Below are 26317 nucleotides of genomic sequence, written 5' to 3' on the forward strand. Positions count from 1 at the left end.
AAGTACTTACGGGTGCTTATAAACAAAGTTCTGTTTTAAGTAGTTTGAACATTCTTGCTAAAGTCTCGTTTGCACTATTAGTTTGCTTAGTGGAATTTTTTTTCAGAGACTGTTGCGGTGAGTTTTAATAAGCCCTGTTCTGGAATTGCTCAAATCCTGACTCAATTAGGCCTGGATTAATAAGGTTTTAAATTACCTCAAAACACAAGGCCTTGTGCAAGATGTTAAGAATCACTACGATTCAGGGAATTCAACTGCATGGTCTAAGCTAGAGGCAAGAAAATTCTCGTCAGAGTCAGTCTATCAGGGCCATTTATCCCACAGAAAACAATTGCCCCTCTATGATTTCAACTCTTTAAAAGAAAGAAGAAAGACAAATTTAGGTGGCTTAGAGTGAACAGAAATGGGAGTTAACATCCTAAATCAACTGGCATTTTGACATGTAAAATCAAGTTTAACAGTTTTTTCAGCTTATTATCTATCAGAAATTTTGGAAGACTCAGGAAATCCTAAATCATGTAGCCTATCATTCTACTCACTCTATCAGGGCCAATACTTCACTTTCTTAATCTTACATTAATCCAATTCAAATCTAACCATTGGTCTTCTCTGATCCCAAACCAAGTGTATTCGATCGCATAGAAAAAACCAGAGATATACCAACTGGCACGCAATTCTAACATGTGGCTACCAAACTCAGATGATTCCCAACTCAGCTGGATCGTCACCACTTGGCAATCTTTTTGAAGTACCAGGCTTCTTGAAATACACTCCTTCCCTTGGTTTCTGAACACCACCAACTCCTAATTCTCCTCCTACTTCCCTCATCACTTCTAAAGGCCCTTACTATTAACTCTTGATAGTCCCAGACACCACCGTTTTTTTTTTTGCCCCCATAGACCTCACTCTTTCAGACTGATTTCTTCACTTTCAATTACCACTCGATATACTAATAACTTGCAAATCCTCATCTCTAATTCAGCTATCATCTGAGCTCCAGACAAGCACATCCAGCTGCCATTAGAATAGCTCTGCCTGAACTTCTCTCACCACCATTCACCCAGTTGTACTGACAGAAACGTAGAAATCATCAAATCTATTGGCTTCAACAGTGAAGAACTGGGTTCTAAATCTCCATTCATAGCAATACGTTTTATAACAATTGACATAAAATAGAATTTTTATTTAATTGGTAAACCTAAAAATTAATATTTTGATATAGTATCTTTATTTTGTTTTATTTATATATATTCTCTATATTAACTGAAAACACACTTTCAACATCATTCTACTGTGTCTGCCCACCAATAATTTTCCACCACCTTTTCCATTCTGTAACCAAAAAGTTAGCAAGGTATTTCACTTCCCCCCAAATAAATCAGTCATCACAAATTACATCACTTTGGCCTTTAATTAATTTACATGAATCCAAAATGCACAGTTTTCAATCACAGTGTTCAAAGCAGTTAGGAGACACATTTCCAGAGCATACTGCAAATATTTTGTCTTCAAATGTAGAAGTGTTTTGAGCAATATGCTTACTGTAAGTTTTATGTAAGAGGAAAATACCGGTCTGCTGTTATATAATTTCCTGTCTTATAAATTATCCTAGAGGTAGAGAAAAATTGAGAAGATAAAGGAAAGTTTCATATAGAGTAGTTTTGTACTCTTAAAAATATAATAGAAAATAACAAATTACTTTAAAATTACATAGACTGATTTGAGCAAGTTTTGATGGGGTGTAATAATTGTGTAAGCTATCCTTCGACAGCTTCAAGGTATGAAATTGCAGTATGAAATGAAGTGTCTCAGATTCCCTCAGGGGTGCAATTATCCCATGAAACCACACCCTCAATACACACACACACAATTTTTTGGTGGGGAATACAAAGTATACTCTTCACGAAGAAACACCAGACCAAAAGCAAACAGTACCATTACAAAGAACCATGAGCTTTCACCTAATTTAAAAACTAAGATTCTTTCACAATTCTAAGCATATGTACCTCTGGAGAATATTATCCCCTCAGCTATGTGTAATGAAAAATTCTATAAGAAATTTACCCTTTAAGTTAATTAACATCCCCTTGCTACTTGCTGTTTTTTCATTCATATTCTCTTGATGTGAGATTATATAGCTTGGTACTGTTTCCTTACTATGTTCTCAAATTTACTTGGTGTTCTCATAAAAGGGCCTAACTTGTTTCATTTCTTGGCTTTTGAAGTTCAAAGTCATCTGCACTGTTGAAAACATCTAGCTCTTCAAAGTTAAATGGATGATTTTGGGAGGGAAATGTTCAAATAATGGTAGGATTCTCAGCAAAGCAGTTAATTCAGCTGTGCCAATGAGTATGTTCCCATTTCTTGGGTATTTGGTTACACAAATCTTTTCAGGTTCATCTGTAAATGAAATATCAAAATGTAAATGTTTATTGTAATGAATTACAAAGAAAATATACTATGACCTCGTTTTATTATTTTAATTTCAGAATATATTAAAATTATAATTTCTACTCCATTTATTTCCAAAATACTTTTTCAAAATATAAATTTGTAATTCATACTTCATTTATATCTGAAATGCTTTAGAAATAAAATGTAGTAACTAGATTAGAAACCATATAATTCTTTCTCATTATTTGATTAAGAGGTTGCATATAAGTTCTTTATAAGGCAGAAACACTGTCTTGGCACTAAATTTCAGTAGAAAACTATTATCAACATAATTTTTCCTAAATACAAATAGTCTTACTGAGATTATCTTTATTCTTGATTTAAAAATACAGTTTGATTTATAACTTTTTAAACCAATATTTCTCACACTCACCTATGATATGTTTTTCCCTTCACTAATTATGGAGTTAATATGTTATGTAATATATTTTGGAATATGCTGATATTGATCAATATGTCCCATGGCTCTTTCAAATCCTGCTCATCTACTCATAACTAGAGCTGAATGTCAGTTTAGTACTTAGTTTGTAGATAAGTAACTGAAATGCTATTATTCTATAATGCTGGACAAAAAGAGAAGCATATCTTATAAATAACGACTAAAAATTAAGAAACTTAGCTTGCATTTTTCACGATCTTTACCTATAGGCTAGGATAGTAGAAAATGGCTCAACTTAGAAAAATGACCGAAATATTTTACTTGAATGAATCTTAGACAAGCTAGTGCTTCATGCTCCTTCTATGAATCTTGCCAGAAGTTCTTTCAGCTCCTAAACAGGTCTAGGCATGAGCCCCAAGGCATACACATCAAGCCCCTCCACTGTGCTCACCTCAGTGTGTTAGATACCCTCATTTCCCGGTTTTATGCATGGGTTTCTGTTTTCTATCTCATTTGCTTCACTAATTGCTACATGAAAAGCAAGTTGCTGGACTGGTAACCAAGTTTGTAAAAATAAAAATAGGAAGCAAGATTAAAATGTAAGCTGTTATTACTGTCATTATTTTACATCAAGTATATCATTTAATCTTTACAATAACCCAGTAAAAGGGGTATTATTATTCTAATTTGATAAATAAGGAAAATGGTTAATTTTGTATTTCGTGCCACTTCTTGACCAAACATGCACATCTGGAAACACATTTTGGGCTTTTTATTCCCAAATTTAACTTCCCATATGTTCATTTACACATGCTGAGGACTCTATACTCTGTATTTCCTCATTGACAGTCATTCAATGAAACCATAGATAAGAAATGGCCAGCTCAAATCTCAACAGGGGAAGGACATTTTATTTACACACACACACACACACACACACACACACACACACACACACACCCCTCTATCTAAATGAATATATACACAGCCCTTCCCAAGGGCTCCAACTAGGCCTCCAGTGAATCAGAAATTTGACAGGTGGGGCCTGCCTGGGAACCTTATAACCAATTGCTGGCAAAGCCAGAGTAGACTCCAAGACTTCCGATTTGAAATCACGGGAACTTTTTGCAATGCCACACAGATATGTTTTTAAAAAGGCAGAGGGGATATGTTCACAAATGTGTTAGACCTGAGCCCAGAGAATCTTTCGATTCTGTCTGTATCATTGATTTTAAACAGTACCCTGTAACTGTGTTCATAGCTAAGAAAGCTCGTTAATCATCTAAAAGATGAGGGCTGGGTAAATATATGAACTAATTAATAGATGGCTTTTTCCCCCTCAATTGTCTGATTTTCCACAACTTACCATGAATTTTTTTATATAATTAAAAAACAAAAACAAAAAACATTTCATCCTGTTGTCCATCATGACTTTAAAATCATGGTGTGGAAACTGGCAGCTTTAGACATCTCATAGATGCATATAAACACAGAACATCACCATTTAATATAAGAAAGTAATCACCAGACTCCAAGATGAAGAAGATATAGAAAAACAGTCGGTGTGATCTCAGTTTTTCAAAATGTTCTGAATAATTTTAAGAAACATATTGGGGTTTTTCATTGTATTGAGAGATGAAGTGAAGATATACATAGGAATATGAATATATATCAAGGCCTACAGCAGAAGAAAATCATGAGCAGGACATTTCAAATCAGAGAAGTCACTAGCCCATAAACAAATAAATGCCATCACATAGATATCAAACTGAAAAGAAGGATCTCTGTTACTGAGTATAGGAATTTTTATCTCTTGAACTAGCAGCATGATAAACTTACTTTTATATATTGCTTTTGTATCCTGCTTCTGTATCCTTACTTTTACACATTGCTTTTTGTATCCTAAAACCAAATATTTTTGTATGTCTATGCACTAACAACAAACTATCAGAAAAAAAAATTAAGAAAACAATCCCATTTAAAATTACATCAAAAAGAATAGGAAGTGAAAGATCTATACACTGAAAACTGTAAGACATTAATGAAAGAAATTAAGGACGAATGACAAAAATAAATGGAAAGATAGTCCATGCTTATGGATTCAAAAAATTAATATTGTTAAAATATTTATAGTACCCAAATCAGTCTAAATCCAATGCCATCACTCTCTAAATTCCAATCACATTTCTCACAGAAATAGAAAAAAAAATCCCAAAATTTGAATGAAACCATAAGAATAGCCAAAGCAATCCTGAAAACAGAAGAACAAAGCTAGAGGTACCACGCTTCCTGATTTTGAACTGTATTGCAAATCCACAGTAACCAAAGCAGTATGTTATTGTAATAAGAACAGACACAAAGATCAATGGACCAGAAAAGAGAGCCCAAAGAAAATCAACACACAAAAGAATAAAACTGGACACTTATCTTACACCATACACAAAAATCAACTCAAAATGGATTAAAGACTTAAATTTAAGACCTGAAACTGTAAAATTTCTTAGAGAAAACATAGGTGGTAATACTCTTGACATCGGTCTTGGCAATAATTTTTGGATTTGACACCAAAAGCAAAGTAAAAAAAGCAAGAATAAACAAGTGAAACTATATCAAGCTAAAACGCTTCTGTAAAGCAAAGGAAACCATCAATAAAATGAAAAGACAACTTATAGAATTGGAGAAAATATTTATAAATCATATATCTGATAAATGGTTAATATCCAAAAATATATAAAGAACACACACAAACCAAGAGCAAAAACAAACAAAAATAAAACAAACAAAAAAAAAGAAAACACATGCACATACACACAAACAACACTTTTAAAAAATGGACTGAAGAACCAACCAATAAACTATTTTCCAAAGAAGGCATACAAATAGCCAACAGCTTCACAAAAGATACTCAACATCACAAATGAGATGAGAAAAATGAAAATCAAAATCACAATAATCTATCACCTCACATCTGTTAGAATCGCTGTCATCAAAAGACAAGAGAGACAAGTGTTAGCAAAGATGTGGAGAAAAGGCAACCAACACTGTACACTGTTGGTAGAAATATAAATTGGTGCAGCCACTATGAAAAACAGTATGAAAATGCCTCAAAAAATTTAAAATAAAACACAATGCAATATATAATATATACATATACATATATATATATATATATATATGCCTTACTGTTCAATTGTACACCTGAAAGTTACTAGATTTTGTTAACCAATGTCACCATAATAAAAAATAAATAAATAGATAGATAGATAGATAGATGATAGATAGAACGAATGAACGAACGAACGAACGACCATATGATCCAGCAATCCCACTTTTAGGTATATACCCAAAAGAAATAAAACAGCATGTCAAAGAGATATCTGCACTCCCATGTTCACTGAAGCATTAATTCACTATAGCCAAGATATGGAAACAACCTAAATATCTATCAACAGATGAATGAATAGACATAAGACAGATAAATTCATACACGCAATGGAACATTATTCAGTCATGAGACAAAAGGAAATCTTACCATTTGCAACAACATGGATGGACCTTGAGGGCATTATGCTAAGTAAGATTAGTCGGACAAGGAAAGACAAATACTGCAAGGTCTCACCCTACATGTGAAATCTAAATAAAAATAAAACTCACAGAAACAGAGAGTAAAAGTGGTTGCCAGGGGCTTGGCAGTGGTGAGAAATATAGGGAGAGGTTGGTAAAAAGGACATAATTTCTGCTATAAAATGAATAAGGTCAGAGGATTTAATGTATAACATGGTAATTTTGGTTGGTAACACTGCATTGTATAAATAAAAAATGCTAAAAGAAAAGTGAAATATGCTAATGTTGTCACAAAAAAATTAAAAACAAAACAAAACAAAGTAGATAGAGCTGCTCTGCTGTACATGACCCACAGCAGTATATAAGGGTTCCGATTTCTCTACATCCTCACAAGCACTTGGTATTATCTATTTTTTTTGATTACAGACATCTTAGTAGGTTTAAAGTGGCATTTCACTGTGGTTATTATTTGCATTTCTCTGATGGTTAATGATGTTTTCATGTATTTATTGGCTACTAACAAGGTGTAAACACACCATTGATTTCTGTATATTGATCTTGTATCCTGAATCTTCCCTGAACTCATTTATTAGCTCTAATAATTTTTTACTGTATCCCTTAGGGTTATCTATATACAATATAAGATTATGTCATCTGCTAAAGGAGAGAATTTACTTCTTGCATTGCAGTCTCTTATTTCTTTTTCTTGCCTAATTACTCTGGCTTGAACCTCCAGCACAATATTGAATAGAAGTGAAGAGAGCCCACAATCTTTTCTTATTCCTTATCTTACTGGGAAAGCATCCATTCTTTTACTATTAAGTATAATGTTAGCTGTGGGTTTAATGTAGATGTCTTTTGTCAGGTTGAGTAAGTTCTCTTCTATTCCTAGTTTGTTTAGTGTTACATCATAAAAAAAGAGTTGGAGTTTTTCAAATTTCAAGTTTCTTGTTTGTCTTTTGGGAATACTATGTGATTTTTGTCCTTTTTTCTATTGATATGCCGTAAAACATTAATCAAATTTTGTATGTTAAACCAACTTTGCATTCCTGTGCTAAGTCTCACTTGGTCATGGTATAATCCTCTTTATATCTGCTGGATTTAGTCTGTGAATACCTTGTCCAGGATTTTTGCATCTATTCAAAAGAAATATTGATATGTTTTTCTTGTGAAGTCTTTATCTGGTTCTTGATATTTTAAATTACAAGTTTCATCTAAATCTTAAACTGGCAAAAGTCTAGAAAATTGCTGAGTTTGTTCATCTGACTGATACTATACATATTTATGATATTTATCCCAAGAAAATTATATTTTGAGAAATTTCCCTTGGGAATGATATAACTATACATAAAAATGATTTGTGAGGTTTTATAGGCATTATTTATACATGTCAACACTCTATATATATGTCTGAAGGGTATAATTTAGGGGAAAATACTATAAATGTACACATTTATATACCAATTATCAGAGATAAAATACAGAATACTAAACATCAAGATTTAGAAACTAAAATAATATGAAAAGTCTTATTTTTAAATACTTTCATGGTTCTACTATTTAGAATGCCTCTAATTTTTTTTTTAAGTTATTTTTAGGGACACAGAGTTTTAGCTTAACTTTGTCAAAATATTAAAATAATTATAGGTAATACATTTTACAATGATTTAATAATCATAAGAAAATACCACAATGAATTCAGATGTATATACTATTTAAAAATCAAAATCATCAGAGAGCCCCTTAATGGAAAGAACATTTAATAGAAATTCAATGGGAAAAATCATTAATATTTAAAAAATGACCCTTTTAATAGCTACAATAAATGCTTAAAGAGAAAATCTGCTAAATTAGGATGGTAACAGAATTATCTGAAAATAACACATCTACTCACATAGGAAGAAATTTTGCTTAAAACATACAAAGACATATTTGTTTTCCTTAAATCACAGATGGAATGTTACTTTAAAAACTGTAAAGGCTAAGATTGAATATGTGTTTATCTACTAAGCATATCTGGAAAAATAAAACAAATGTGAAAGGCTCTAAAAAATCATTTTTCCTCTACATTTCTTTAGCTCTTCTACCCCCAGCTGAGATGGTCTTGTGCTTCCTCCTTTGCCAGCTGTTCCCTGTGCATTTGGCTTTAATCAGGTGCAGAGCAGGAACTCAACATCCTGTTGCCTTATTCTGATTAAGAGGAGTCAAATTCTACAAATTGGCAGGTTTCTGCTTTTAGTGATTCTATTTGATGAATCATTTGCTTTTAAGTATTTGAAAGGGACCATTAGTGAAGCAGCAGCCCAGCTTGTTGCTATTTTCCGGTCTATTTATAACCAGCCACTTCAAGGATCCAAATACCTTCTTTATCTACTAACTTAAAATTTAGGAATACAACAAAAAAGAAAAAAAAAAGTTAACTACCTACTATCTAAAATAATAACAGTAGTGATCAACAGCTAAGACGCTAGGTTGTAGTGGTCTTAAAACCATTAAAATATTAAATTAGCAGACTAAGAGACCATGGTGCCTTATTCCTAACAATCAACAGACATAAAGTGACTTTGTAAAGTCTGAGTCCAAAAACTCAAGGATTCAGTCTCTAGAAACAGTAAATACAGAATTAAAGCTATAAAGAGGAAAAGAGCTAAAAAATAATGTGTAAGAAAGACTCTAGGGAGTATCTTAACTTGAATTCCTAAAACTCTAGTCCCAGATATAAGGCAATGAAGGTATTAGCATCTTGGAAGGGTAGAACATAGTTATATATCCACTAAGTTCCCATCCCCACCCATTCAAGAAACAGCTCCCCACTGCATCACACCACGCAGTTTGCACTCTGGAGCTCTAGTCACACTGTCAGGTGACAATAACAACGCATATAACACCCAGCTGGTGAGGTGTCAAGGAGCCAGACTTCCTCAGCTGTACCATCTTGATTTAGAGATTGTGAAATGACAGTCTCATTAAGACTTGGCCACTGCCTCTTTCTCAACATCATTAAATCGCTAACATAGCAAGCCCAACATCAAATGGCCTTTTTGTAATCCTATTAAGCCAAAGGATGAGAAAAGCTGAACTTGAGGATGAGGAAATGCTTTTCATTGAAACGAGTTTCATATCTATTTAATGGCCTAACAGCCTCCCTAAACCTAGCTTGGCAACAGAATATGGAAAGATGATACAAACAACACATGTATACTATACCAAAACCAGGAAGATGCAAAGCCAAAAAGATAGGGAACATAAAAGTCTAAAGAAACCAAAGTGGAGCAAAATTTCTTTAAAAATTTCATTGGGGGAAGGGGAGGCTGAAAAAAATAGAAAGCAAATAAATCAGCCAGAGTATGAAGAGGAAACCTTCAAGATACTAAATGTAAATATGACACCTGCATAGAAAGCATAGCTCTTGATCCCTAACAGAAAAAAAGTAATAATTTTTGTGGCATTTTTCTGGTATTCTGTATTTTTTGAGATTCACAATATAAAAAGTAGTATAGTGATGACATACATTATGTAAAATAATACAGAGCTTCGATTGTTTTTAAAATTTAAATTTTAAAAGGAAAGGAAAAATCACAAATGATATCACTTGTTAAATCTGCTAGCAATTATGTAGATTACAAAATGAAAATCACAACCACATTTAACGCAGTATAAAACTCAGCTTCTTAGCTACACAATATTTGTTATTATGTATCTACCATAGGTGCTGGTGCACAGAAACATTTTAGGCTGATACATGTATTTTTTAATTTCACTGTATATTTGACTATCTGTGAGAAAAACATTCCAAAAAAAGATAAGATTTTACTTTATATCTAAATAATGTGTCAATCAATTAGAAAGCATCATAAACAATTCTGAAGCTTTAGAATACACTAAGAGAATCCCCAAAATTCTAACCAGCTTTCCTTCTGAGAAATAATAACCCTATTCAGGCATTTGTCTTTTAAGAACTATGTGCTCTTAACATATAATTAAGAGGTTTCTTTAAAAATTATTTATAATCCACTTCTATAATTTATTTCCTTAAATACACAGATCCTGAGCCTACTTAGAAATCATGCCAGGCAATATTAACTAGGTCCTAGAATCTTAGGTGAGTGATTGTCAAACTGTGTTCCTAGAGGTGTTTCAGGCATTTTTCAAACAGCTGAGTTGAATTTCATTTTAAATTGTATTGAAAACTATATGCAAAGTCACATGTAAATTATACTAACATTTAAAATAGTGGCAGCTACCGAAATATGTACTTAGGCTATCAAATTAAATTCATTTTTATTTAGACTTCAGAATAAAGCTTCTCTTGTCATTTTTATATGTATATGGACTAATTAGTGTGGATACAAATTACAAAAGGACAGAACTTTTGTCTCTTCCTCATGATAACTATTTGTTGGATAAACAGACTGTTCTGTGCTATAATTTTCAAAATTCAAAACATAAAAACTTAGTGGAAAATGGTGAAACCTGTAGAGCACTGGCAGCAGTAAAGGTGAAACCCCTCTTCAGAGACCCTCCTGTAGCGCAGGTTACAGAAACATTCCACAGAAAGCAGAGCTGCAACACACAGAAAAATTTTCACTCCAAAGGTGAAAAATAAGAATATAAAAGATTTTCTAAGATAAGCACATTTGAAATATTCAAAGAGGTAAAATAAGGAAGTAAAGCCACCAATAAAAAAAAAAGGTAGATTTTAAAGAAAGCACTAAACAGAAATTCCAAAATAGTTAGTAAAATAATAATTAAAGGTGTGAATGGATAAGATGAAAAATAGACAAAACTATTCAAAAACTAGCAATACCACCATTCAAGAGTGCAGGCAAAATTAAGACATTTTCAGACAAAAGTAGGAGTTTATAACACAACTTCACTGAAACTACCACTAAAGGACCTACTTTAACAAGAAGAAACTTAAACTCAAAAAATAGGAACAGGATGCAAGAAGTAAGGGTGAGTAAATAAATTGGTAAACATATGGATAAATCTAAACAATTGCAAGTTATATTAAAAAAAACAATAATAATTATTAATTCAGAAGATCTGCAAACAGGGCAGTATTAAATTACTGGACAATAATTTGAGTATGGGAAGCAGCATATTACACTTAAAATGTTCTGAGTAGGCAGTGAAAACTATTAATTAGGTTTAGACTTTATAAAGTATATGCCTTAAAACTGAGCATAACAGCAAAAAGAATACAAATGGGAAGTATAACTTCTAAACCAGCAACTGAAGAAAAATAAAAATTTGAAACTAACGTAGGCCAAGAATCGAAAAAAGAAGCAAAAAGGTACAAAACACATTAATGACATTGAAATAAGCAACTATATATCAGTAATAACAATAAATGAAACATTAAATTCTCGATAAAAGTGATAAACAATAAAACTGAAGTTACAAAAAGGAAATGCCTAATTATGTTTTATAAGTACATGCTGCAAACAAAAAGACAATGAATGAAATGGTTGAAAATATAAGGAACAGAAAAAGAAATCCCAAACAGCTACTTTAAAAAAGAAAGGTGTTTCGGTAATATTAATCCTTTTTTGCTTTCACTCAGAATCATCAGCCATCAAAAAGATATGAACATCATAAACAAGGAAAAACAGATAAATCCACAGTGATAGTGAGAGATTTTAAAACTTTGTGAGATTGTAATCTTCAATACAATTATTTAGGAAAAAAAGACAAATGAGCTTAACAACTCAATTGAAGAAGAAACAGAAAAAGTAACCAAAGAAAGTAGAAGATATTAAAATTGATTGTTTTAATTTTGAAAAGAAATCTAATTTGTTTCCATTTGTATTCACATATTGCTAAACCTACAAACTAAGGTCTTAAAAAAAAAGATTGGAAGAATTCAAAAACTATCAGCTCTGTAAATCTGATGGGGTGAGGAGTGTGTGAGAGGGAGGGATATTTAATGAGTGCTTATTAAATGGCCAGGATAAAATGGCCATTTAAGGAGCTTAGAGCCTACTGAAAATATTTAGAACTCTTAAAGCATGTGTATGTGCACATACAAATGCAGACACACACATACACGAGGATTTCTTTTTGTATCTGAAAAAATGTCAAGTGTTTATTTAACTTTATACAAGCTGTTATTAGCCAAGTAAATTCAACTAACATATCACATGAGTAATGACTATGCTGGCTTAAAAGAAAGTACTTTCTATCTTGTACCTTAACCTTTGGATCTATAAATGAATGAATGAATGAATGAATGATCATTCAAAATGAATAAAGATGCATTCCATGTAGCCAGTTGCCAGATAAAGATGTTTTCTGGCAATGTGAAAATACATTTCAAAGTGAACTTAGTATTTGGAAAGTGAAAAACAAAAAGATGGGCAAGTTCATTTTTAATCCTAACAAAGCTATGCTGAAAATAATGCTTGCTTGAATGAATAACCATCTCTGTAAAGAAGATTTTACTAGTCACATGTTAAATTATCAAGTCTCCCTTATTCTAAAATGCTATCTTTAAAAAAAAGTTTTTAAACTATGTGGTCCTTAGAATTTTTGACATAAAATAACTTTTAAAATTAATTTTAAAATTGCTTTGCACGTTTTGCTCAAGTTTTTTTTCTTTTTTAATGTAAAAGGTTTAACCCTCAGAACAATCAATTTAAGTTCAATTAGCACCGCTTAGCTGCCCAAAACAAAACAGTGCTCAAAAGGCAAAGCAAGGTCTAAGGACGAGGACCAGGTCTTGGGCCACGGATTCCTTGGGCTTTCTTCTGGCTATGTGGCTCTCTATCTCGGAGTGCAAAAAACCTCCCAACTTCTCTCAATTCAAACTCAGAAGGCCTTGGTTCCCAAGCACACACCTTCACTCCGCATTCATTAGGCTCCATTAGCTCCTTTGCCGATTGCTGGCATCATTTTTCTAGCCCTAATCCAAACATCTTCAGTATGCATTGTGAGTTTATGAAGAGGATCATAAGGACTTTTTCAAACGCAAAGTCATTCGAAAAGACCTTTGCAATTTATACATGAAACATAAAAAGGTTAAATATTAATGTGTAGACAATTTTTTCTTGGTAAATGAGAATATGCTATTCAAAACCACCAGCATCTGGAGTAGTCATTTTTATTTTCTACAACATTGGTAGAAACTTATTGTGGAAGTCAGTTTTGTTCTTTGTATGATTTGTACATGTTATCAGAAAAAATGTTTTATTTTAGCATTAATATTTCCTAAACTGCTCATAACTACTCAGTATTTCCTAGGAATTCTTCAGAAGGATTGGTTTTGATGATGCTTATGAATACATTGCAAGTGAACTTAATAGATCCAGTGTTGGTGGATGATGCAGTCAACTACCTGACCACCAGATTAAGTGGGATGTTAGTACATATTAGTCAAGTCTAAATTAGTTACTTATAAAATGGATAGTAACATCTTCATTAATTTATTGAATGTGGATGAAATCAAGAACTAGCAAATTAGTCAATAAATTTTTCCAATGAAGACTATGGACCATATAAGAAATGACAGTAATAAAGTCAAAGAAAAACAGATCAAAAATGAACAACGGCCCTAGAAACTATGGAATACACATTAACAAAAATGTAAGCAAAAACATCATGGTAAACTAGGAGCTGAAACCAGAGAATATAGTATAAATCAAGAGAATTCTAAAATGACTTCATGAGATGATCCTTGTAGGTCCTTCTGAAGTTGAGGCGTTCTGGCTTAATGAAAAGAAGAACAGCGTTTGTGAGGAAAACGTAGGGCACTGGGCAAGGCTGAGGAAGGACTGGGCGAATGTTGAGCAAGGAATTTATCTAGGTCAGCTCTGCTGTGTGGAGAGAACAAGTGAAGGTGAAGGGAGGAACAAAAGGCAGACTATACAGGGAGATTAACAGGTAGAAAGCTCTGAAGTGCAGGGTTTTTTTTTTTTCTTCTCCTTTGATTTCTAGTATTCTCAAAAGGGAGCTTAGGTGATTTTTCTTAAAGTGGAGATTGAAAAAGATGATTCTACTTGGATAGATAAGATATGCAGACATAGAGGGGGTTATTCTGTTAGGCACTGGAATAAGAATGATCAACATAATAAGTATATTTCACATATTAGTACAAACCAAAAACAGTATTTACTGACATCAGAACAAAATAAAAGAGGCAAATAAAAGAGGATTCTTCCAGAAACAAATGTAAGGAAATCAGAGGACAGCAGAGTAGATGATAGTTATTGGAAAATAAGGTAAATGGCATGTCATAATACAGACTTAACAAGTCATAAAGTTATGTTTCATAAAGTTTATGAAACGTACTTTTTATTAAAAACGGATTTTATAAGTGAAAAGTGAAAACTTCAGGAAATTATCTGCATAATCAAATTGGCTTTCTGTAGTGATAACAACTAAATGAACTTATTACCGCCGCAGTGTCCTTTTCTTCTACACTTTTGGACTCAGAAAAATTCTAGTCTCTATACTTCTTTAAGCGAAGGTTTTTAAAAACTTTGAATATTTAAGGAAAACATAGAATTACTGGCAAAAAAAAAAAAATACCTCTTAAAGACAGCTACTAAAAAGGGCCCAGTTAAAGAGGTCTGACTGGTAAAACAATATCTTACATATTTTAATAAGTTCTGCTGTAGATCTCTATTTTAGCTTCCCTTAACAAATATTTTTAAATATAAAAAGACTACTTTCATTCAAACAGAGTCTCATTCAGGTTAGTATAATTTGTTCAGCATGTGACATAGATATTGGATATAAAACACCCTTATAAGTGAAAAGCGGCACAGACAAGAGAGTAACTTAAGTTAAAATTTTATGTTTCAAGTTCTTAGTGGAGAAAAGGTACACATATTTTTAAATTCTAAATCATTTACCCTCTGCAATTATCTCTTCTACCAGAACTCGAAAATCAATTTGACTGGACTTTCATTTATGCTTTAAATAGGAAAAAAAAATGACACATTTCCAAATTTAATTAACCAAAACAAAAATTCCTAGGACACCCCATGTAATTCTGAGTGGACTAAACAATACATCTTAGTAGCCCAGGACAAAAGGTCATTTGGAAGGGATGTGCCTTTAAGGGTTTACAAAGGCTTGGTCTTTAGTCCTGTAATAAAAGAGGAAGCACATCTCAGAAAGGAAGGATGCCCACTTTAAATAAGGAAATGGGTTTGCAGGATGCACACATGCTGCTTTCTATTAATGATAAGCACAATCTACAAAAAGAGCCTCAAACTGCTTTAACTTTCATGTGGAATACCTGCAGAGAATGCCTAACATAAACAAAATGACAAGTAATAAGTCCACCTACCATTTTATTAAATGATTTATGTATTCATAATAGAGGCTAGTAAATACTGATTACTATATTCCAGTTAAGAGCTGTAATTACTGATGTGATGACTGTATGCCAGGATCAACGCCAATAATCTTTTGGAAGAGAAGCATACTTTAGAGGTTTATGAGGATAATTATGCAGGATAAGATGGCTTTGCTGTGAGATTTTTTTTTAAACCAAAGGAAATAATCAGGCAGAGATTTCTTGAGATCTTTACCATACGATTTTAAAAAATATTTTATTGTAATGTTTAATACATGTAAAGCATTTTGTTAAAGTTTGATCTCCTTTAAGACACAAAATAACTCCAATCAATATTCTAACAAATACTAATTTAAATTTAATTTTGGCTATCACCTTTAGACTTCTTCCATCTCTCTGTCTTCCTCCCCATACCCTACCCTAATCAGATATTTTTCAACTACAATAAAATTAATTACAATCCTTATTTAATTACTCAGCTGATGACTGCCCAATTTGTCGACTCGCCCCGTCTCTGATACCCTCATATTCCTTCTCATCATCTACTGATAATCCTTGGGGCTTTTGCTGTTTCTTAGCACCTCAACTAAGAATCATGCAAAAGCAGATAAATTACCTACCTAGCAAAAACTCATTACAAGTTGTCCAAAAAACTGATGATTTCCAAGAACTGTCCTGATGATGAAGAGAGACCAGATTACAAATTGCACCTTCAATTCAGCCCAATCTCTCTATACAATGTGAGTGGCGAATTTTATAAAACTGGAAAACACAACTTGCTCATTCTACAAGACTTATGTCAAGATCACATAACAGACTGAATAAGTAGATGCCTGAGGTTCCACATGTTATCCCATCTAGAATTTTGACATCAAAATATTTCAAAGAAATATTTTAAATAAGTTACTTTAATTTCAGCATGATTTTAATTTTTGTGTCACTTTAAATTACATATTGGGGTATAGAGGAGACAGCATAAAATACTATTTTCCATGCTTCAGAGGTCCCTTCAGGATTTTAATCTGGCCCTGGTCAAACCTCTATTAAAAAGCAGATTGCATGTATTTTATCTACCTGTTTAGCTGTGTTTCTCCCGCATGAGATAACAAGTATCATAAAGACAGTCCAGGCAGGTGGACAGGTTAAAGGAGGAAGGAAATGGGATGCTCACAAAGGGACCATGACAAACTCTAAGTTATTCCAATTGCACTTTCTGTACACCAGGCAAGACCTCCCTATTACTGTTGGCTACTGTCCATCTCCTCCACAAGAGTCTGTTTTTGTGGTCTGGATTTTTTTAAAATATGATTTCAAAGTAGAGAGTGAACAAGAATAAATATATTCCCAAATACTTCTTAAAGTATTTGTGAGGATGGTATGTGGGAATACCTGTGTCAAATTTGTGAAGTGTGAAAGCTGAGAAAAAGATGACTAAGGCAGTTTAATTTGGTCCTTGTAAAGCACCTAAATGATATGTTGCTGTATTTTTAATATGAAAACATTTATGGAAGCTTTATTTGTAATAGCCGAAAACTAAAAATAGTTCAGGTGTCCAACAGGTGAATGACTAAAAAGAACATGGTATTTTGTACAATGGACTACTATTCAGCAGTAAACAGGGACCATTATCGATACATACAACCATATAAACAAATCCCCAAAATATTACAAGTAAAGGAAGCCAGACACAAAAGAATAAACATTATTTGACTCCATTTATGTGAAGTTCTGGAACAGGTAAATCTATGGTGAAAGAAAATCAGAATAGATGTTGTCTCTGGAGAGATGGAGGAGGGACTGACTGAAAAAGAGCATAAGGTGATATTTCATATTTCCATAGGCTTTGGGTCATTGTATATAAATTTGACATAAAAAATTTTGAAACTCAAACACATGAAATGTATGGTAAAATATATGTTAGTAACCTACTCTGAATTATAAAAAAGTAAGATGGGTTGATGAGAATAGGTGGAAAAACGGATAGACCAGTCTCAATGTGGCTTCTTCTTTAAATTCTTAGTTATGGGGATTATGTTCAGTTAGTCTTCAGGCAGTACTCAGTGTTGGTTGTTCTGTAATTTAGTTGTAATTTTGATGTGGTCATGGGAGGAAGAGAACACAGTGTTTACCTAGTCTGCCATCTTGACCCTTTGCTGTTCTCCTTTCAGTATCTGAGAACTTGTAGAGAGAGGTTAAGAGAGGACACACAACTTCAAATGTTGCCCCAATCTCTCTTTTACATGGACTTTGCTCCATATATAAAATGCATATAAAATGCTTTCTTATCTAAAATTTCCCCAAGGATATGAAGCAAGCAGAGTTTGTACAATAGACTTGACCACAATAAGTCTCAAAGGCCCTAATACTCTCCAGGGATCGATGACATGTGTGCAGAGAAGAATTTTTATAAGACTCACTGTAACAGTTCCCTTGGAACCATTACTTTCTGATGGAGAAAGTAATAGATATTTTGTAAAAGTAGCACATTTGCCAAAATACGTATTGGCGCCAAACGAGGCAGTGTGCATTAGACAAACATAGTAAAACTGTTGTAAAGTGTTTCACTAAAATGTGGATATACTTCAGGTCAAAACATATTACTTGAAAACGGTGATATATAGCCCACGTTTCACTAAAATGTGAAGGCCTAGAACAAGAGTATTAGCCTTGTGACTCAATACAAATACAATAACAAGGCTTTTCTCCAATTCTTTTATTATAAATGAAATCAATTTACTGTGTCAACTCTCTCACACATAAAAAATGATATTACCTTCAATACTGGGGTCACAAATTCAAAAGCCTACAGGGGCAAGCATATAATGTAAATAAGCGATGCAGGCCAGGTGTGGGTTGTGGTAAGCTCATGCAGTACTTCTCAAACTTTCATGCACATAAAGGAATCACTTTAAGTGCACATCCTCATGCAGTAGTTCCGGGATGGTGCCCAAGATCTGCATTTCTAAGAAGCTTCTTGAGAAACAATGAATGAGAGCTCTTTTCCCTTTCTGCTATTTTATCTCAAATGACGATCCCCACACAGGAATACAGCCAGGGTCAGTGTTGACCAGATTCTCAAAAGTAGCTGGAAATGCATTCATTCAATAAATATGCCAACCATGTCTATGTTCCAGGTATTCTAGGCAATGAAGATATAGCAGTGAGCCAGACAGATACAGAAGCATACCCTCAGAGTTAACTTGATAATAGTAGAGAAGCACTTAACATGATAAATAAATAAAATATATAAGCTAGTGACAAGTGCTCAGGAAAGAAGATGAAGTGAAAGAAGGATGATGTGTGTATATGTGTAAGGGAGGGGGGTGCAGAGTTTTGGAGATGGTGACCAGGGATGGTCTCACTGAGAACATGGCATTTGAGACCCTTGAAGAAGATGTAGAAGAAAGTTATGAGGATAACTGGGGTAAGAATAAAGCCAAGCTGTGAAAAGGAGTTAAAGCATTCCTCATGTGTTAAACTGGACTGGTAGGGAGGCCAGGTGGCTGAGAAGCAAAGTGAGCATGAGAAAGATTGGTAGATCATCTTAAAACCTAAATGCTTTACATGGTATCTTCCAATTTTTAAATGCTAAAAACTAGTCATATACTTAGAAAATATTCAGCCCGTAGTCATCACTTTCTGGCCTCTATAGTTTTAAGACTTTAAAAATACAATTAACATTTTAATAAAATGCTTTCCGATAAAAAAAAAAAAATAGGTATTTTTATCTTTACCTAATTTCTTTTAAACGCTTCAAGTATATTGAAAATATATAATTTTATAATCAGAACTTATTTTTGAAAATATGTGCATGCAAAGATCCACATAGAACAGGTGCAGAAGTATGGATCTTTCTATATCTAAGGATGGAATAAAATCTTAGCAAAAGATAATATTCAGTTGTCCTTCATCTACGAATTTGCTCTGCTTCTTCATCTGTAAGATATGAATTTCCTCTAGTTCATCATCTGTAAGATATATACTGTGAATTGCTTTTCCCGTGGTAGTTATAGGTTTGTACGGGAGACATACATCCATTCCCCAGTCTCTTTGTAATAAACGTCAAGCATTTGAAAGGAGAGCGGCCCAGGTCAAGGATACCTTAAGAGACAGTAAATCTAATTTGCCTTTTATCTTTCTGATACAGAATCCTATAAAATTGGATATCTTAGAGCAAAATCTATAACCTTTCTCTGGGAAGTCTATAGAGTCTATATTCTAATCTCATTCTTGGTACTATCTTACTTTGCTATCTATATTTTCCAATTGTCTCATTTTCCCCTTACCAACCCTAAATTTATTTTCTCTTGGCATATTGTATGTATGATCACACTCCTTAAGTTTCCTTAAATCCTTTTCTAAAATTCTGGAATCCATTCATTCATTAAATATTTATTAAGTAAAAGGTATTGTTTTAGGTGCTCTGCATACATCAGAAAACAAAACAGAAAAAGATTCCTGTCCTTAAGGAGCTAACAAAAGTAAAAATATATATATAGACAAACAAGAAAGCAGTAACCAGTCCACAAAAAGTCTGATTTAACCAACAATATAATTAGTAGTAAGATCTCCACTCATCTTTGTAAAATTGCTAACATACTGCGAGTGGAAGTGTCTTCCACAAGGTCACAGTAAAAACAGTATCAACATTTGGAATATAATCCATCTTGACAGACACAAAACAGTTCCTCTTACTAATTTGCTATATAACTCACTGACTCCTAGAAGAAGAGAATGCAGAAAAAATTGTAACACAAATTTGGGCTTTTTCAAATTTCATTTCTAAAAATTCTAAATTAAAAATCATAAAAATGAAAGTAAAATAAATAAAACCTATGTAACATGTGGTTAAACTAAGTCAGTGGTATTTATTCAAAGGAAAGACTATATTAAATCTTGTAGTTAGTTGAATAAATAATCATGCAAGAAAAGGAAGATTGAGGGCTTTGCAATTCAAATCATTTCCATTCCTGGTTTATTTTAAATTTTTTTCATTTGTAATTTAGGCCAAGCCATACTACCAATGGAATAATTGTATAATCATTACATTAATGATTCATTAATTTATAATAATTGCTGAAAGAAACCATAAACCCAATCATGTGGTTAACAGTAAAGCACGAAGTGAGAAGTCCCCCAAGTATCATGTTATACTGCTCTTAAATTGATAAACTAGAGCAATATTTATTCCCCTCAAAAATTATCATTTTTTTATGATCCATTTATTCAAAATGTCCAGAAAAGGCAAATCGAGAGAGACAGAAAGTACATTAGCAGTAGCCAGGGTGTTGAGGGGTTAGAAGAGAAATGAAGAATAACAGCTAACGGGTATGGGGTTTCTTTTGAGGGTGATGACAATGTTCTAAAACTGATTGAGATAACGGTTACAAAACTCTGTGAATATACTAAAAACAATAGAATTTTATACTTTAAATGGGTGAATTGTATGGAATGTGAATTATATTTCAATTAAAGCTGTTAGTAAAAATATACCTACCATTCTTATCTCAGGGCTGCATTTGGTCCATAGGCCATAGTTTGTCAACCACAGCAACAGTTCTCAAAGTGTTGTCTGGGAATACCTCAGGGTGCCCAAGACACTTCAAAGGGGCTTCAAAGTCAAATGTTTTATCATAAAATACTAAGATGTTATTTTTCTCTTTCATTCTTGTATTCTCATATGTATACAGTGAAGTTTTCCAGGGGCTACATGACATATGATATCGATACACACAAAATGCAGAGGCAGATATGAGAATCCAAACAATTCTTCTTCCTGCCTGAAATGTGAGCATAATGCTCAAGGTGAAGCAACTACTATGAGACCATCAGGAAGAAAGTCCAAGTTAAGGATAGTTGAGAGGAAAACAGAAGCTACCACCCCTGACAACATTGTGGAATAGCTATACTATCTCTAGTCTCCTTCTTTAAGCTTCCTACTACATGAGAAAAATCAATTTCCTTACGCTGTTTTTCAAGATTCTATAACTGGCAGCTGAATAAAATTCTTTATGTTTACAGTACTACATGTCTCCAAAATTCATATATAAAACACTGTCTTCTCTCGGCTAGCCTCATACAGGTTATTCACTGTGCAGGGTAGACCTCCTTGCTGTTTCACATTGAGGCCTATCCTGCAACTGTTCTCCCCTTATGCACAAGTTTTCTTTCCTTGGTGCTTTTGAGTGCTTTGTTTGATCTGCATGGATATTCTTTCCTTCATCTTTCAAAGTTCAAAGCTCATCCATTCTCCAAGGCCAACCTAACTAATGAGTCACCTCCTTAAAAAATATGTCTCCCTTTATTTCCCAAAGAATCACCCACTATTCTTAGCTCCCACATCTGTTCCTCAAATGGTACTTAACATTTTCTATTTTATTCATTTCTGTCATATTTACTGCAGAACTTTGAACTAAATAAAAACTAAAATTTGTCAATTTTATTAATGGTACTCCCTATTATCAAGTTCTTTAGGAAATAGAAAACACCATAGCATAGAGCAAAAAAGTATTCAAAAAACCCTCACTATGAGTCATCTCATGTCTTAGGCCAGTCTGGTCTAATGGAGTGTCTCGGCCTTCAATTTATTGTGCTATTAAGAGTTAAAAGACAGTGATCTCCTTTCACCCAACTTTAATTTAATATAAGTATTTGTGTACCTAATGAAAATCAACTCAACACTTAACTCCCTTTTAAAGTCAATGAAGGAAATTAGGGAGACTTAATTAAATGGTGAATAAAGCACTTTCAAGGAGGATTTATGACCCTTCGGAGTAAAGTATTTAAGATAACAAGGTGTTGATAAATTAGGTTTTGGCTAGATAAAAATCTAAGCATATCAGTATAACAGATTATGAAGTTGTCTTTTTAAGTGGACATCCCAGGAACAAATAGCTTATTGATTCTTTAATATGTTTGCTAACTGGGAACAAAATCATCGCTTTTCAGTGTCTTTTTGCTGAACATCAGGTTGGTTAGCTATTACTACCTAGAAATCCAAGCAATGTTCATCCAACATGGGGAGGTCTGTCTCAAGGATCCCTTAGTACTTCTGTTCTAGGTTCTATACTGTATATACTAGTAATGGAGATATTCCTGGCATTATCCATTATATTTGTCTATTCCAAATAAGCAGGACTCCAGGCAAAATGCCAAGAGAGTTTAAAACAACAGAATCATATATGCTGATTAATGATAATTCTTTTCCTATAAATGTCAGGAAGTAAATATAGGATATACTGAGGGCAAGCAGTTAACCTCATGAAGAGTATTCTATAGGAAAAATAAACCTTAAAAAGGGTAAAAAAAAAAAACTGCTTTACGGAAAGATTTCAGAGCCTTTGATATGCTAATATATCCTGTGAAACTAGCAAGGTAAGCAAATTAATATAGCCACAAATCACTAAAGGGCATCTTGAGCCATAAAATATACTTTCAGAAGTAAGGTTTGAAATAAATACCCCCTAGATGCCTCAATTTTTACTTCTCGTCTATCTGGAATTATTTTCTGGAGGCAGAAAGATATTGAGGTAAAAACATGCATGCTTGAGATTAAAACAAAACAAAACAAAAAAATCCTCAGTAGCATCATGATTATCAACATTTCTCTAATAAAAGGTAGCTCTACTTACAGTTCAAACTGTCTAGTTACCAATAATTAGTAAGCTTGGAGCTCTCACATTAATTGATCTTGCCACTCCCAATTACTTTCAATACATACATTCTGAGAGCTGTTATTTGTAAAAAGAAAAGAAGGTAGGAAAAAGATGAAAATCTGAATGGAGATTTATAAATGGTCCAAAAAGTAGGTAAACCATATTAACTTCCTACTCTGTAAAATTAGTCAAAAAGCTATATTATGCTGAAGCAACAAAAGCCTTCAAATAAAACATTCCCACTGAAATATGTTCATCATTCACAAGTCAGGTTTTGCTCATCCTACACCCCCATGGACAAAGAAGCTGCATCCTGACACATGTTTCCATAATAATGGGTGGGGCAGCAAAAGAAACTTGGGGAAGTCAGAAAACAAATAAGCCAAGAGGTTGAATCCTATCTTGTACCTAGAACAAAAAAAAACCAAATATCTATGACAGCATCATTGTTCAACTACATTTTAAAGAAATTTCTACAAATTAAGCTGTGATGTGACAAAGTGCCCGGATTCCCTGAAGAAGAGAATCTGATTCTCTTGGGATTTGGTTCTGCTGCTCTCTAGTGTTTACAAACACTAGAGCTGGTCTTCCCTTAACACTAAGGTCTAAAAGTTGCTAACTTGCACATTATTTCTAAATAAAGTAGCCTAAAATGAAGACAAAAAGATAACAAGTAAATGAAGACAGGAAAGCAGGGAAAAGACAGAAAGCAGGGGTAGGGGGAGTGGCAGAGAAAAAGCTACTATAAGCAGTACAACAGTGATTTAGAAAAATAAATGCTTTAACCTCTCCTTGCCAAAATATATCTATAGATTACCTGCCTTGGTAAACCGTACTTTTAAAGTTAACCTTGAACCTTGAAATAAAAAGAAGGGAAAACCTGGCTCACCAAAGAACCCCTCATAAATTAAAGCCCGAGTTGGGCTCTGAGACTTTTCATTGAAGACCAACCCTCTTTCCACCCCCATCTCCTGACACAATGCTGTTTTTGTCCCCATTCCTGCATCAGCTGCACAGCACAGGGCGTACATGTTGAAAAGCAGCTGTTTGCTGACAGACTGTGAGCTGGGAAGCTAAAGCTAAGTGAAGTGGTTAACCCACATCCCTTCCTCACTGATAAAGTGCTTTGATAAGCAAGCTACACTGGCAAAAGCTAGAAAGACTGCCAGAACAGCCACTCTAAGGAATGAATGCAGGCTTGTTTAGTGAATGGTTTATGCTTTCATGTCCTTAGCATTCAGTCATGGTCCCCAATTTCCACTAGGCTGGTATGCTTCAGTGTTCTTTGAGCTTGTTGTAAGACCAAGTCTTTGATATGTCAGAGCAATACAGGGGAAAACAAATGTTAAATAAATAAATAAATAAATAGAAACTTGCAAGGAAACATCTCTTCATACAGGTTTTTCTCAAAAGTATTCTATCTAATTCAAACTCCTACGTAGAAGCACATACAGGATTAAAGAAAACATTCCCACAGAAATATGCTCATTGGATCCAGTACTGCTCAGTAACACAGGGACATAAATTTTCTCCAACTTTTATTAACAAAATGAAATTTGAAGTTAAAAAATGTGATTAATGTGGAGTTTCAACTACTATGTACCTTTGGACATAGAGTTGCTAATCAAATGCAGAGTGCAGGGGAGACATGATTCCGCACTAACCTTAACGAATACTTTTCTTCAAGAACATGTCCCTCCTTTGAATTTCTAGACTGGAGGGCTTGAATTCTGCTCACATACTTTCTCTGAGTCAAACAGTTCCTTACTACCAGAGTAAGAAGACACATCAGAAAGTATTTACCTCTTTCCACAAAGAAAAAGAAAAAAATGAGGATGATGGCAGGGCCTGGCCACTATGTCCACAAGAAGAATTAAATTAAAAGCTCAATAGTGATGATAGCTCAATGTGAATATTTATCAACATTAAGTAGTATCAAGTCACATGCATATCGTCCATTTGGGTGAAATCCTACTTAAGTGAATATAATTTTGTAAGCATGCTATTTAAGGACAGAATCAATGGGTGTATAAAAATAGAGACCAGTTACTATTCAGAACAGGTATTAGGAAACAGTTGTATGATCTATTGGACTTATTTATCAGAAAAGACTGCTCTTTAAAGCAAACATGTTAAGAACATTATTCATTTTTACATGTTCTTTACTACCAGAGATATACATTAATTTTAAAAGTAAAATATATCCACTTGTAAGAGCTGTAGGGAACTCCATGAGGTAGAATCAAACATTACAGAAAGCAATTTCACATACAGAATTCTTGCTCCTTGCATCTAAGGTGGAAGGCTGACAAATGTTCAAAAAGATATTGCCCTAGGCACAAATGGAAGTACACATATATACAAAAATATACATACATATGCATGCCTGTATAAACAGAATTTCTAATAACTGCAAGTCCTGCTATAAAGGTGAAAAAAAAACTAGAGAAATAATATATCTAAAAGACTGTAGGCCAAAAAAAAAGGAATGAATGAAAAAAAAAATGAAAGAAAAGAGATTATGACTACTTTAGTTGCCGTGAGAGTATGGTGCATAAAGAAAAGGACCACAAGTAACAATAAGAGCATTGATGACATTTACCTTAGACCATCTAATTAATAAGCTATTTTGCCTGGGACATTTTAAAAGAGCCATTTTGACAACAATGCCATTCTGACTGGGCTTAAAGAAAACAAACCACTGAACTTCCAACTTTTAAAACATTATCCACTAACATGTGCAAAGACAGGTGATCCCACCCCTGGTCCTCACCTTCTTATCCTTGGGCCTGGAGGAGGGTGAGAGATCAGAAGTGTAAGTAGGGATCAGGAGTGTCTTATGAACATACTGCTTAATAAATTTTTTAAACATCAATTTTAAATGTTAATATGACTTTGTAAAAACGTAGATTTGGAAACTATTAGAAAAGTTTTAGGTAAAAAGGTTAGAAAGTATGCCCA

At 33.4% G+C, this 26317-nt stretch overlaps 1 protein-coding gene across 7 annotated transcripts in view; it reads right to left on the reverse strand.

Annotated features, from left to right (window-relative positions):
• GMDS (GDP-mannose 4,6-dehydratase) overlaps window positions 1–26317 on the reverse strand; it is a 602961-nt gene that overhangs the window by 372467 nt on the left and 204177 nt on the right. For 5 of the 7 annotated variants that reach the window (XM_023524913.1, XM_023524912.1, XM_023524915.1 and 2 more), the window contains exon 5: window positions 10871–10960. The exons of the other annotated variants lie outside the window; for them this stretch is intronic. In XM_023524913.1, the coding sequence (XP_023380681.1) occupies window positions 10871–10960 (90 nt within the window). The remainder of the gene's footprint in view (window positions 1–10870; window positions 10961–26317) is intronic. 7 annotated transcript variants of the gene reach the window in all.

The sequence above is a fragment of the Pteropus vampyrus genome, unplaced genomic scaffold (assembly GCF_000151845.1).
Source record: "Pteropus vampyrus isolate Shadow unplaced genomic scaffold, Pvam_2.0 Scaffold509, whole genome shotgun sequence".
Lineage (NCBI taxonomy): Eukaryota > Metazoa > Chordata > Mammalia > Chiroptera > Pteropodidae > Pteropus > Pteropus vampyrus.